The sequence below is a fragment of the Coenobita brevimanus genome, chromosome 23 (genome assembly GCF_032717465.1).
Source record: "Coenobita brevimanus isolate Jiangsu-jjx chromosome 23, ASM3271746v2, whole genome shotgun sequence".
NCBI lineage: Eukaryota > Metazoa > Arthropoda > Malacostraca > Decapoda > Coenobitidae > Coenobita > Coenobita brevimanus.
The window spans coordinates 71,612,082-71,627,140 of NC_136976.1; the positions used below are offsets into that span (position 1 = coordinate 71,612,082).

Genomic DNA, 15,059 nt, shown 5'->3' on the forward strand with positions numbered 1-15,059 from the left:
TGAAGGAGCATTGTGTTGTGGATGTGGATGTGATAAAAAGAGTTAGGAGAAATACATTGAGGTGGTTTGGTCATATGGAGGGGATGGAGAGCGAGAGACTAATGAGGAGAGTGTATGTGAGTGAGGTGGAGTGGCGGAGAGGGAGGTGGAGGCCAAGGATGAGATGGAGGGATGTAGTGGAGAGGTATCTGAGAGAGGGGAAGGTGAGCTCGGAGCAGGGCGGTGAAATGGCAGGGGACTAGTTGACATGGAGGAGATTTATTTGTGGACCTCCCTTATGGGATTAAGGCATCTGGCAATATATAGATAGACCTTCCTGTTCTCACCAGTGTTATTATCATAATTCTGATTTCGACTTTCTGTTCCTAATACAGTAATGAACAAAAGGATACAGTGTTAACCGTTTCGTTTCGTTTTTAAAGGCTCCAACATGCTTGCATACGTCGGCCTTGGTAACCTAATGGCGGCTGTCCATGCTGCACGATCCATTGCAGCCTCCTTGTTCAGTCCCTTAACCCTGAGGTCACACTTAGTGACCTCGTCTCATGTTTTTCTCGGTCTACCCCTCACAACCTCACACCCAATATTAACACTTCTCATCTTCCTCACCCAGTTATCATCCCCCATCCTCTCCACCTGTCCAAACCATCTCAATCTACCTCTCCTCATCACAACACCAATACACTTCAGTCCCATCCTACCTCTCAACTCTTCCATCGTAAACCCAGCCCCCCCAGACCTTGCATGCAGGGACGCACTACACATCCACCTAATCACTGTCATTTCTTTACGTCTGAGCCGGCGAATATCCTCCTTCTTTACTGCCCAGGTCTCACAACCATACAATTTCACTCCTAACACATGCTGCATACAAAGACCCCTTAGCATGTAGTTAGAGCCCTCTCAATGGCAGAAGAGGCAACAGCTCCCTGAACTTCTTCCAACCACTTCTCACCCTAGCCACAGAGCTAGCTCCAGCCCCACCTCCAGCACACATCATGTCTCCCAAATAACAAAACTCTTCCACACACTCAAGAGATTCACCAGCAAATTCAATCCTTTCACGCCCAACAATCTCCACCTGCTCTCCTCGACGCACCGCACACATAAAATCAGCATTATATAGCAGTCTACCTCTGATACCACTACATCTCTTGTGCACCCATTTATCACAAACACCGCACAAGGTGGAATTACTTCCCATGCCCTTGTGGCAAACTGCACATGGCCACTCTCTCTTGTCATTGATGGTACCACCACCAACCCTAGATATCATCGCTTTTGTTTTATCTGCATTTACCCTTAAGCCCTTGTGTCCCATACCATCTCTCTACTTCCTAAACCTTTCCTCTGCCTCCCTTTTATTCTCTGCAATCAGCACCAAATCATCAGCATACAACATCTCCCACAGGAGTCCGTTTCTAAAGTCACGTGAGAGGCCTTCAAGTACCATGATAAACAACATGGGACTCAAAACTGACCCCCTGATGCACACCAACATTCACGGAAAACTCATCACTCAAATCTCCAGTCACTCTTACCTGGGTGCAAGCACCCACATACATAGCCATAACCACCCTAACCAGCCACTCCTCCAAGCCAAGCTTTCTCATCGCCAACTTCACCACCTCTCTAGGGACTCTGTCAAAGGCCTTTTCCAAATTAACAAAAACAAAATACAGATCCCTTCTCCTACCAATATATTTTTCCTGAAGCTGTCGAACAATGAATATGGCATCAGTGGTCCCCCTACCAGGCATAAACCCAAACTGCATCTCATCAGTATTCTAATATCGACAACCGCAAGTAATAATAGATTGTTGAGGAAGAAATGTCAGGGAGTCTCTGAGAATATGACTTACAGGCTAAATAGCTACATGCCAGCTCTGAGTTAGCTACATACTTCTGTTATCATTTAAAGTTTGCTCCTAAGAGAGTGCACAGAAATACATGCCAGTAGCCTACCCTAGCTGTGATGCTGAGGATTCCCTCTGTTGTTACTTTACTATTTCTGTTTTCTTTATTCAGTTTTTGTTGTAAGGCCATGAAATGTGGTCAGCCATTTTTAGATATCCTTCTTGTGATACAGTATAGTATCCTTACGGTGGTACTTTACAGATTTGTGATTCCTCACTGTGTGGAGCATTTTTTTCTTGGCTTGGAACTACTTGCTACAGTTATTTTAATTGGGTAGGAGAGTCTGTAGTGTATGAGTAAGGTGGAGGGGAAAGGGGGAGAGGGAGACCAAGGGTGAGATAGATAGATAGGGTGAAAGGTATATGAACAAGAGTGGTGTGAACTTGAGGGAGAATTTCTAAATGGCAGAAGATGTTTAAAAAAAAAAAAAAAAAAAAAAAAAAAAAGTCAGGGTGACATAGAGACAGTTGGTTCTTGGGCAGCCCCTTCAGGATTAAGGCATCTAGGCATAAATAGATAGACAGACCTTAAGTGAGTCCAAGAATTCAGAAAGAGTTCCTTGTATTTTTCTTTGCCAGGAACTGCTTTCCCCTGCTAACAAGTACCTCTTCTTTGAGCAATTTTTCAGCTGTAGTGACAAGAGATCGAACTGGCTGGGTGAATGTTGTGAGAAGTGCATGATCAGGGATTTGGCACCCCATTTTAACGTGACAGCCTTCAGATTGACTCTGTTGGATACGTTTTTGTGAAGCTCCAGAATGTGGTGAAAGTTTTTTGGCATATCAGATAGAGCCAGGATTCCAGGGACTTGAATGATGAGTGAATGGAAGCTTGGCCCATTGGATTGGGCACTCTTGGGCTGTCTGAACGTTGCTACTCCTCACCCTGCCGTTGGTTGGGAAAGGTCCAGATGATGATGGTTATTATTATTGTTTTACTCAAGTTCAGCAACACCAATTTGTTATGCATATCCAGGTAATATTCAATATAATGTACTTGGTGTTTATTATTGCAGGTTGTGTTGGGACGGAGAGAGCTACCTGGTGAACACATCTCACGAAGTCATGCTAAGTTTAGGCGCACAGGAGAGAAATGGACTGTAACTAACCTTGTAAGTTAGTTTATCCAGGATATTGCTCCATAGTAAAGGTTAAAAACATACTCTAACCATATAGGAGGTTGGAGAGGGATATGACTTGATTGCTACACATGGAGAGCTGCTATCAAATGAAAAGACCAACACATAGCTACTAGCATAGTCAGTGGTCTCCAGATGTAAATCTTACACACTAAGCCATTTTATTTTCATTACATTTTATTCATTCATTATCTAATTCATTGTTGCCCCAGGAGAAGCATAGAAATGCAGGGCTGGGCAAGTTGTCCTGACATTTAAGGTGAGAGTGACCAGCCTCACTCATCCCTGAGTGGCATTACATGAGCAATATTATTTAATGCTTGTCCATCCATAATTGTTAAACCACTATGACCTTGTTTCTGTTTTATGTATAGCCTACTTTATTATCCTTCCAGATTTAGAAGAGTGTATACTTCGTCAGCTTGTATGCCTGTACTCTACTGGAGCACAGTGTGAATGCTGTACTTTATAGCTGATGGGCATAACTTTTCTAATACTGGAAAAAAAGATATCCAATCACAAACTTGTTATTAGTATGAGTGAGCTCTAGTGAAACCTGTTTGGATTTGAAGACAAAGATGATGATGATGGAGGAATTTAAAAAAAAAAAAATAATAAATTTTGCAAATGAACCTCCTTGGGGTTGGTTCGGCTTCATAATACCCGTAGGAGGAAATAAGTAATTGTTGGTGAACAGTATCTGAAGAATGCTGAAGTTATGGTCAAGGATGCTTAAAGAAAATTACAGCTGTTTTCTGAAGTTGTTCCATTGCTTGGATGAAAAGTGGATGGAAGAATTTTAGGGAGCTGTTACTCCTCATGATAGGTAGGGGATTTTCTTGTAAAGGGAAATTTGTATGCTGCAAATGAGAGAAGTGTACCTGTAATGCATTTTTGTAGTGAGTCTTGGACATTAAAGAAGACTGATGTCCAGTGACATGAGTGTAGATTTGAACATGGCCAGATGGACATGATGACTTTCCTGGAATGACAGAGCTGCAGGTGGCAGAATTATAGTTAAGCTTCTGAGAAATGGCTAGGAATAGATTGCATTAGCAAAGTGGTGCATAGGGTTAGATAGAGATGCATTGAATGCGTAGAGAGAATGGAAGGTGAACATTGGATGAAGAGTCTAAAGAGTTTGATTGTGAGGGTAAAGCATCAAGAGATAGACTTGATAAGGCCTGAGATGAGGTCCCATTAAATAGCTTCAGGATTAGGGAATTTAACCATGGAATTGCCAGAAACCATGCAGCAAAGAGAATCATCACAACGTGAATTGTACATGCAGGCATGGGATGTGTAAAATATATTGATATCCAAGACAGTGAATCAGTGGCGTACCTTGATGTAATGCTTCCTCAGTTCAAGATATTTGAGAATACAGCACTATGATTTCATTTGAGGTCATTGTACAGTATTATTTGAATTTGCCAAGTGATTACATTTTTGAACATAGCTTTCTTCCTGAAAAATTGATGGTTTGGAGTATCTGGTACAATGTTTATTTTAGCAGCATTTTATTTTATATAGACGGTAGATACTGTAAATGGCTACCATCGACTTTGGTAGGTACTACAGTAGTTACAATGAAAGTTAAAAATAGCTACAGACATGGTAACTAGCCACACAATCATCACTGTCAGGCAGGAATCATTCAGCTACAAGTAAATGGAGTCAAATTCTAGCTTAGGACTCACATTTTTCAAATTTTAACATAGCTTACATCTGAGCTTTTTCCAACAGTTTCTAGCAGCTGCTAGGAGGTACAGTATTATATGACCACGATCTGGTTTTTGGTTTAACTTCCAATTCATAGAAAACACCAGTCTTGCCATGACCAGCCAGTCTGGTGTTTCCTTAAGAGGAGTACGACATTATTTGATGATGATTAATACTGTTCGTGGTAAGATAACACGGCTCTATATTATGTCATACTCTTACAGGGTCGTAATGGAGTTTTCATTGATGGTGATGCTTTAGATGATGGAAAGGCGTATCCTGTCAGTGTTGGCTCAGTCATACAGTTTGGACAGCCAGATGTATATGTTTACAGACTTAAAGTGAAGCACATAGACTCTGATCCTGAGAGTAGAAGCAAGTTATACAAATCTACAAAGAAATCCAGACTGGACAGTGACAGGTAATCAACATCTGAAAGCTGCTTGTTTGTAAGTTAAGTGCTAGATAGCGAGTCATTATTGTTAAACAGTACTAGTATTATGTGTGTATTCAGTACAGCTGCTTGTTGCTGAGTGCAGTATTTGAACTTCCACTTTTTAGTTAGCTCTTAAAAATAAGAAATTGCATGGCTGTTAAAAACTAGTACTTAAATTGGTTTTATCATCTTACCATACTGGTTATATTTTTAACCTTAGATGCAAATGAACTTTCAAGAATTTTTTGCCATCACAGAAAGTCCATGTTTTGGATGTTCTCCATGTTTAAAGCTAATAAGCCTACATTCAAGAATTTTTTTTCATCACAGAAAGTTCATGTTCTGGATGTTCTCCATGTTTAAAACTAATAGGCTTACTTTCAAGAATTTTTTTGCCATCGCAGAAAGTTCATGTTTTGGATGTTCTCCATGTTTAAAACTATCTGTCTATCTATCTGTCTATTGCCAGATGCCTTAATCCCGTACGGGTTGGCCACAAACAAATCACCTCCATATCGCCCTGTCCCTTGCCATTTCACTGCCCTGCTCCCAACTCACAACCCCCTCTCTCATATACCTCTCCTCTCCATCCCTCCATCTCATCCTCAGCCTCCCCCTCCTTCTCCCTCCCTCCACCTCACTCATACGTTCTTCTCGTCAGTCTCACCCTCCATCCTATCCACATGGCCAAACCACCTCAGAGTGTTCGTCCTAACGCTTTCTATCACATCTACATCCACACCACAACGCTCCTTTATATCCTCATTTGTCAGCCTGTCTCCATGGGACTCCACAGGCTCCTTTTAACCCATTAACTGCGCATGGCGGTTTTTTTGGAGGTGTCTGTGGTGCGCAGACGTAGGGGTAGAAATGGAATTTCTCAAAGGCTGAATTTTGTCTTAGGAATTGAGAGAACACATGCCAAAGTATACTGTATAGTCATGAAATATTAGCTCAATATTTACCTTGGTAAAGCCATGGATGAACATCGCAGTGTCTGATTCCGTATTGGAATGTATGGTTTTTGTTTCAGTTTTGGTTTTGAAGGCTCAAACATGCTTGCATGGGTCGGCCTTGGTCACCATGGCACTATATTGAAATTCATCTGCACAGCCAGGGCTGTATTGAGCAGTCGCCCTCGGAACAGCCCAGGCTGTATAGAGCAGTTAACGTGTTAAATAACTCATTTCCATTGCTCTCACTCTTGACTTGTGTCCTTCCAACAATGTCCAAGCATCACTTCCATACGTTAGAGTCGGTATCACAATACTGTCATGTAGTAACCTTTTCACTTCCACGCTCACTTCCCTGTTTCTTATCACTGCTTTCAATGAACCAGCAACCTTTCTTCTTTGTTGTACCCTGTCAAGCACTTCACCCTCCAAACTTCCATCCTTACTCATCACACTCCCCAAGTACTTAAACGAACTCACATTTTCCATTTCCTCACCATCCAACCTCACTGTACATTCACTGACTTCACCTTTCTCAGAGACCATCATTTTACTCTTCCCTACATTCACCTTTAGATTCTGTTTCTTACACACACTCCCAAACTCATCCACCAAGCCTTGTAGCTCCCTTTCGTCTTCACTTAACAACACAGTATCATCAGCAAACAACAGGACAAGGAGTTTCCAAACACTACCCTCTCTCACTAGGACCACTCCAGCGTCCACTGCCCTACCTTGTATCTCTTTTATTACCCCATCCATGTACAGATTGAACAACCATGGAGACATGACACATCCCTGTTTCAACCCAATCTTCAGAGAGAAAAATTCACTCAGTTCACCATCCATTCGCACTGCAGCCTTAGCATCGTCATCCATACTCTTCACAGCATTCAGCAACTTCCCATCTACTCCATATATTCTTAATACTTTCCACAATCTTTGTCTATCCTATTATTGTTTTAACTACTGTCAGATTCCTGGTGTAGCTGTTACTTTTTACTTGATTTATTGATGGTAGAAAATTGTGTTTCAAGGTTTTTCTAACCTAGATGTAATAATTTCTTAGGTTTCTGAAGCAGGATGTCATACAGTACCGTACTGATTTTTTTCAGCAGGATTCTTTATGATTTTATTCATTTGGTCTCTTTAATTCACACATAAATGTAATCGTTGATTTTTGCATACTTTTTTGTATTTCTTGTGTACGGATCTTATCCACCCCCATTATTAATGGGGATTGGATTAAGATATGAATTGCACATATGTGCAGTGATCTATCCAAATTTCACAGTAGGTGTTGTGGAATGATTGATGTGATGGTGATTTTGTGCATGTACAGTAAGTTAGTGATGAAGTGTTAGTTACTAATATGTATGTTATGCTGACTTATTGCACAGCTGTCATGTAGAGACCAACCTTTCTGAAGAGCAGGCAGATTTAGAGAACCAGCTGAGGGAGAGTGACGCCCTTCAGGCCCGGCTTCAAGAAGAAAGACAACTATTGCAAGAGTCAGTGCAGCGCCAGCAGGAAGAATTAAAGCAGAAGTAAGAACTTGTGTTAAATAAGACTCTTTTTTCCCACAGGAGTCAAGAACAGTTTGCTCTTGTAAGTCTTTTATTGTTTTCAAGGTAATTGCAGATATTGACTCTCAGCCAAAAATTTTAAGATATTACCACAAAGACATCATATCCAGTGAAGTAAGATATGCTGGACTCAAGCAGGTTTGAAGAAATAAAACATAAACTTACCACACCATACTGCTAGTTGATTATGGATAACCTAGGTCTGTCTCATTCATTAACTGTTGGACAGCATATTTATCCAAAACCAAAGTTGGGCACCGCAAATGGAAATTCACTTCCACAGCACAAATCCGTGAACTCAAAAATTTACCTTCCGCAACTGCAAATTCACAAAATTTTTTAAATTTCCATTTCCGCAAATGCAAACGCAATCGCAAACCATTTGTATCCCTTTCAGTACCACAGCATTAGTTTCATTTTATTCTGGATACCATTAGAGGATATTTTTAAGTTTGGGATGGTATTTTCCCTATTCAGGGGGTTAAAAATCATATCTACTTATTCACTACAATTGTATCTTTATTTGTTCGAACAGTAGGTGAATTTATGAAGTTTGTAAACTGTCTGTTGTACTGAATGGGATATGTAAAGTTATAATAAAACTAAAATATATACAGTTATCCCCCAAATTAACGAGGGTTACGTTCCAGACCCCCTCGCTAATTTATGAACTTCACTAATTCTTGATGCATTCCTGGAAATGGCATTTACTGGTAATTGCGTAGCCTATGAACCACTGATACTGTAATGCATTACCCTTAAATAAACGTTTCTTGTTAAATTTTTTTCCCTGTTGTTTTTTACTGTTCAACTGTGCCATCTCGTTTGATTCGTCAACATAATGACAGAAGGGAATGTCCTAAGTGTTTAACTAAACTTAACCAAACCTAGTTTAACTGTACCTAATAATTTAACCAAACCTAACCTAACCTACAGTTGGGAAATTGGGAAACGAAATCTACCTTTGAGTACGTAGAATAAGTTTCATCCATTGCACCGGAAACAAATAATCATGCATATGGCTTAATAACATAACCTCTCAATGGCCTTGGCATCAGTAATTTGTGTGCACATCTGGCCATCCCCAGAACAATTTTTTAAGAGTTTTAAAATCAATTTATTTTCCTTACAAATGTGAAGAGAATCATCTGGCGCACCTAGCAATGTGTTTTTTGGCTTCCTAAACCCATCCTGTGGTTTGCTGTGATTCATGGAAGAATTCATAAGATTACGGTGCATGTGCCATATGGGTAAGACCTGACTGCTTGGGATGGTATCATAGGGTCGTGTAAACATACCAGTGACCTTTGTTCCCATCCCATAATTGTTCACATTTTTTTCTCTCCATCTTTGCGTAGGGGCATGTGTAAGTTTACGTAGGGGAGTAGTTAAAAAATGAATAAAAAAACAAAAAAAAATTTGTTTTTATCATAAACTTGAAGATAAACATCCAGGGCATCATCTGGTGAAAAGAAAAAAAATCTCTCTCTCCGTCTTTGCATAGCACGAAGAGAGAACCTGATTTGCATAGCACCATGCATAAGTTTGGGTAGGGGTGGAGTAGTTAGCATTGATGCATGGCCAGCACAGCCTGAGCTGTGGCTTGCAACATGATGCTACCTAGTCTGAGCTGTGGCTCGCAATCCACGGGTTAAGGGGTTAATGGAATTTGCATCAGTACCCTAACTTTCACATCCATCCATCCATCATCCAGTCCTACATTGCCCCATGGAGGGTGTAGGAGCCCGGGGCTAGGCAGTTATATGCAGAAACGAACAAAAGAGTGAACGCTAAATGTACTTATAACTTTCAGCAGAAAGACCTTATCAATTCATTTGATATTCTTCCAGTTTATTTCCTGTATTTTTCTGATTTTTTTTTTTTTTTTAATAGGAAGAACTTGCTAATTAGTGAAGTAATTAATTATGAGTTCACCAGTTATTGGGTTCTGTAGTATTTTAAATATTATTATATTAGTATATTGGACTGTTTTACAACAAAACAAGGGTAAATCATTCACCATTATAGATAAATGAATTAAAAGTACAGTAGAACCTCGGTCCTCGAACACAATCCGTTCTGGAAGGCTGTTCCAGGACCGAATTGGTCGAGGACCGAACTAATTTTCCCCATAAGAAATAATGTAAATCATTTTAATCCGTTCCAAGACCCCAGATGCTTACCTATTTAAGTTTCAGCACTGGTACCAGTGCTTTCCTTTACGAGGTGACTGTATATTTCTCTTGCCTTTTCACAAATTATATACTCATTAACACTGTCTCCTGCGAACTGTTTCTCATTGATGAAGATAAGCAATAATTTTTCCACTTCTTCAATTATTTTCGACACTACTTTCCTCTTTTCACTGCCAGTAGCCTTACTGGATGAACTTGCTTTCTTTGGAGCCATTATTAGGGGCTAATACTGCACTGAATCAAGAAAAATGTGAAGCAAAGCAGGACGACCACATTGACAAACAACAAAGGTGGACGCGTGACTGTCGGTCGGCCAGCTTCCCTTCGCTTGGCTACGTTCAGGTTGGTCAAGGTCCGATATTTTGGTCGACCTCGAGCAAAAATTTCTTGAATTTTTTGGTCGAGGTCCGATTTGTTTGACATGTGAGACGTTCAAGGACCAATGTTCCACTGTATTACTCTTCGCAGCTCACACATGACGAGTTGACACAGCAGTCCACCTCAATTCTTCAGCTTTAACCTTCTCAGTCCTCACTCCTGTCACACTCTCCTCCAGCAACTGAGACAACTCCATCTTGAGCAGGTTCATGGTGTCCTTCATAAAAATAAACCGCTCAAAGTTCTCAGAGGTCAGGCTGGTTTGCAGGTAGGTTTGCACTTGCGGAAGTACTTCTGTTGCAAAACCGCAGCTTTGCGTAAAATTTGTCGCAAATGCAAATCGCAAACGAAATCACACTTCCGCAATTGCGGAATTTGTGGTTTGTGGAAGCGATGACAGAAGTGCCCAGCTCTGTCCAAAACATAATCCTGTCATCGTTCATCACATGCTGTGGAAGGGATATGAGAAGTACATTGCACCGTTTATGAGCCTGCTTGTTGTATTATGTTGTTTATAAAGGCTCCAGCATGCTTGCATGCATCGGTCTTGGTCACTTATTGGTGGCTGTCCACGCTACTCGATCTCTGGCAGCCTCCCTGTTTAGTCGCTTATCCGTTAGGTCACACTCTATTATGGCACCTTGTCTCTGGTCTTTTTCAGGTTACCTCCCGCAACCCTAACCTCAACATTCACACTTCTCAACCTCTGCACCCAATTGTCATCCTCAGTCATCTCACCGTGCTTAGACCATCTCAGTCTACCCCTCCTCATCACAGCACCAATACATTTTTGTCCCATCCTTCCTTTCATCTCCCATTTGTAATCCTAGCCCTCCCAGGCCTCACATTCAGAGACGCACTACACGTCTATCTAATCATTGTCATTCTGTATGTTTGAGCCTTGGACACTTTTTCCCGTCCAGTTGTCAGTGCCACCACATAATGATGACATCTTTTGCCAGCATCTTTGATGTTATGTATGTCTTCATGGTTCCCAATTTGAGTTATGCAGTTGGCACTAACACTCATTTATGTAAGCTTCATGCAGCTGCAACATTCAAGCCTCTGTTTCTTATCAAGGCCTTCATAGCACCAGCTACATTCCTTCCTTGTGTCACTGTAGTTTCCTTTTCTTTTGCCCATTTTCCTCTCTTTTCTATCATTCTACCCAGGTATTTGAACTCTTTCACCAATTCCAATCTCTCCCCATTCACTTTAACAGCACACTGGGAGTCACCTTTTCTCTGAATAATCATCACTTTACTCTTTTCTACATTTACTCTCAAGGCGCGATGAACACAGGTATCTACAAAACGCTGCACTAGTCTATCAAGCTCTTGTCCAGTTTTTGCAAGTAGCCCTGCATCATCAGCATACAAACAAATCTGAGATATTCCATCTATCACCACTTATTACCAACTCCATCCCTCTCCCCGTTACCCGTATTTTTTTTTACTTCTTTCATCACCCCATCCAGATATATATTGAACAACCATGGGGATGTCACACAACCTTTTCGCACACCCACATTGATTGTGAACCATTCACTTAGATGCCCATTTACCCTTACATATGCGTTACTACCATCATAAAAACTCTTGACGGCACCTAGCAGCTTACCATCTACACCGTACATTCACAAAACCTTCCACAGTCCTTCTCCATCTGCTTTGTTGTATGCTTTTTCCAGATCCACGAATGCCATAAGCACTTATAGTCCTTCTCACAAACATTCTCCACTAACTGTCTCACTGCAAATATTTGATCCACACGTACGCTGCCACTCCTAAAGCTGCCCTGTTTGTCACTCACTGATATCTCGCTTTCTTTCTCTATAATATTTCTTCCATATACATTTCCTGCAATGCTCAATAAACTTATGGCACAATAATTCTTGCACTCACATCGCATATCTTTATTTTTACTACCTTTTTCCACTTTGCTGGCTCAGTTTCATTCATCCATGCCTTCTTACATATCTCCAGTAAGCATTTCATTCAGTCTTTCTGCAGTATTTAATCAGCTCTTCGTACACCTCATCAACCCCAGCTGCTTTCCCATTTTTCAGCTGCTTCCCAGCATTCTTCACCTCCACAAGTGTTACATTTCCTGGCATTGCATTCCTTCTCTGTACACCCCCAAAACCAATCATGTTAACAGGTGCTTTGTTCTATCCATTCCTATTCATCAGACTTTCAAAATATTCTTTCCATCTGGTCCTTACTTCATCCCCATGAGTTAATAATCTACCACCTACATCCTTCACACTTTCACATTTCTCTCCACTGTCACTTCTACATTCCTGCACCCCTTTCTCTAATAACTTTCTTTTTTCAGAGTAAATTGCATTCATTTTTCTGGCTAAATCATCATTTACCTTCTCCTTTTTCCGCTTTACTAGTCTCTTTACGTGCTTCTTGCTCTCAGTATATTCAGTTCTTATTTCAACTTGGTTGTGGGTGAGTGCACTCACCATCCACTCACTCAATGTAGTGCTGCTTTCGGGTGGCTGCCCTTTCCATTCTTTCTTCCTTCTGTTTTTCCTTCCTTCCTTCCTCTCTCTTTTGTCTTTCTTTTGTACATTCCACTTCCTGTACACCAGGAAACCATTTATAGGCAAACCCTGGTTTAACGATGCAGTTGGTCTAGCAAAACCCTATCACTAGGCGGGGTATCATAAATTGGGGATGATTTAACATGTAAAGTATAGGGATGTGGTTTTGAGCCTTGGGTTTCCAATCCAACCAAGTCCCAATCCCACCCAAATGAGTCCCCAAAAAAGTGTAAAGCCAATCTAAATGGCCTAACAACTGTAAAAGAAGCCAATCCGAGCCTAACACCTGTAAGTAACTCACTAAAACCAACAAATAAAATCTGAAAATCATAAAAGATAGGTCAGAAAATATCACACAGCTCTTGTCATGTACTTCTTGAAAGTCCATGTCTGGTTCAGGTCGTCATCTTTGCTATCACCCCTGAGGCAAGGGGACATGTGGTGCTCCCCAACGCTCACTCATCCTCCTCAAAGCCCTCAAACCTCATCTCTGGGGGAGGGTCAGAGGTGGGGGGGAAACTTGGTGAGGTGGGGTGATGGTAGTGGGAGACTGATATGCTGGGTCTGGGATTGACAATGGGGTGCAATGCTATGACTCACGAGGTGGCGATGGGGTGCAATGCCCGTCTCAAAATGGGGGGTAGGCCTATGATTGCCTGGGTGGGATGGTATTTCTACCCCCATCATTAATCTGGGGTATTGCTTGTAGGGGTACTGTAAATCGGGGCTTGACTGGGTCATGCTGAGTGGTAACCATAGAACCAAACTGTGGTGCCTGGTGGTTTAGTGGGTAATTAGGGCACTGGAACTGGATTGAGCCCTTTTCGGTTCATATCTAAGGGGTGGTTGGGGTTTATTGCTCACATAATGGGATGAGTGAGGCCGGTCACTCATCTTAAATGTCAGGACCAACTTGCCTAGCCCTTTGCTCCTATGCTTCTCGTGGGGCAACACAGGTTTAAATGATGGATGGATGGATTTATTTCAACTGAACCCTTGTACTGTATCCACATTATGCATTATGCTTAGGAAAATGGTAAATGTGTGCTTGAAATTTTTAATAAGGAGAATATGTAAACAAATGTGAGTAACACATATACCTGTAGGTAAGGTATAGCAAATTCTGCTTTTCTTTACAGATATAACTTAGAAAGGGAGCAGTTAGAGCAGAAGTTTGCTACTGGGGCTTTAGCTCAGCAAGTTCTGTTAGAGGAGAAGGAAACTCTGGCTAGGAATCTTGAAACTCAGGTAAGTAAATGAGTACCGGTTTTAAGGGAAGTGAAGTTAAGATTCTGCAGTTTGCTTAGATGTTCATTGAAGTACAGTACTTAATTATGTAATTATGGTACAGTATTTGTTTCATTGTTTTTAATGCCTGTTCCATAGTAAGTTGTAGAATGTTGTAAAGTTTTAGAATGTTGTAAAGCTACATTTTTGCAGTGCTCCAAAAGTATTAGTGATACCAAAGGGTGTAGGAAGGATGGGAGTATCCACTCCATTGGTTACAAAGTATTTAGTGCTTTATTGAATTGGCTGTTGAACATTATATGTGAGTTTTATTTTTTCCATTGAATTTACCAAGGTTTGTGAGCTCCAGACTCGACTCGATGAAGAGAAAAAATCCTTAGAGGAACGTTTGGAGAGGGAAGTGCAGCAGCGAAACCATATCCTCCAAGAAAAGGTTTGCTGTTATAAATTTTTGGTTCATCATCATTAGCATCATCATCATCATCACCATCACCACCACCGCCGCTGCTGCTGCAGCCACCATTATCCTCATTTTGAGCTCCAAGTATTCTCTGATGTATTGTACCAGTTGTACCTATAGTGTGATATTTTGGAGCATATCCTATACTGTACAGGTGTGTAGGTATGCCCACACATTGACATCAGACAGTTGGCAAACAGTTTGAATCTGGTTATGTATTAAATTTAGTTATTACCAAAGCCAGACCACCATGAAATGACTGCAAGGTTTGTTTACCCTTTGTGTCTGTCTGTGGAAGATGGGAAAGGAGAATCAAGAAAAGTGATCTCTCTGTTCTGTCCCTCCACCTTTCCCTTTTTATTTCTTTCCTCGGGAAACCATCTGAGGGGTAATTAGGGTTTATTGCTCATATAATGCCACTTAGGTAAAAGTAATTGGCCACTCTATCTTTAAGTGTCTGAACTGAGGAACC

General features: G+C 41.0%; 1 protein-coding gene across 1 annotated transcript in view; it reads left to right on the forward strand.

The window, feature by feature from the left end:
• The window catches only part of LOC145392789 (uncharacterized), a 46,998-nt gene that overhangs the window by 3,249 nt on the left and 28,690 nt on the right, over positions 1–15,059 (forward strand). Inside the window, exons 2-6 of the mRNA XM_080267077.1 lie at positions 2,933–3,028; positions 5,002–5,198; positions 7,567–7,713; positions 14,019–14,127; positions 14,462–14,560. Of these exons, the coding sequence (XP_080123203.1) occupies positions 2,933–3,028; positions 5,002–5,198; positions 7,567–7,713; positions 14,019–14,127; positions 14,462–14,560 (648 nt within the window). The remainder of the gene's footprint in view (positions 1–2,932; positions 3,029–5,001; positions 5,199–7,566; positions 7,714–14,018; positions 14,128–14,461; positions 14,561–15,059) is intronic.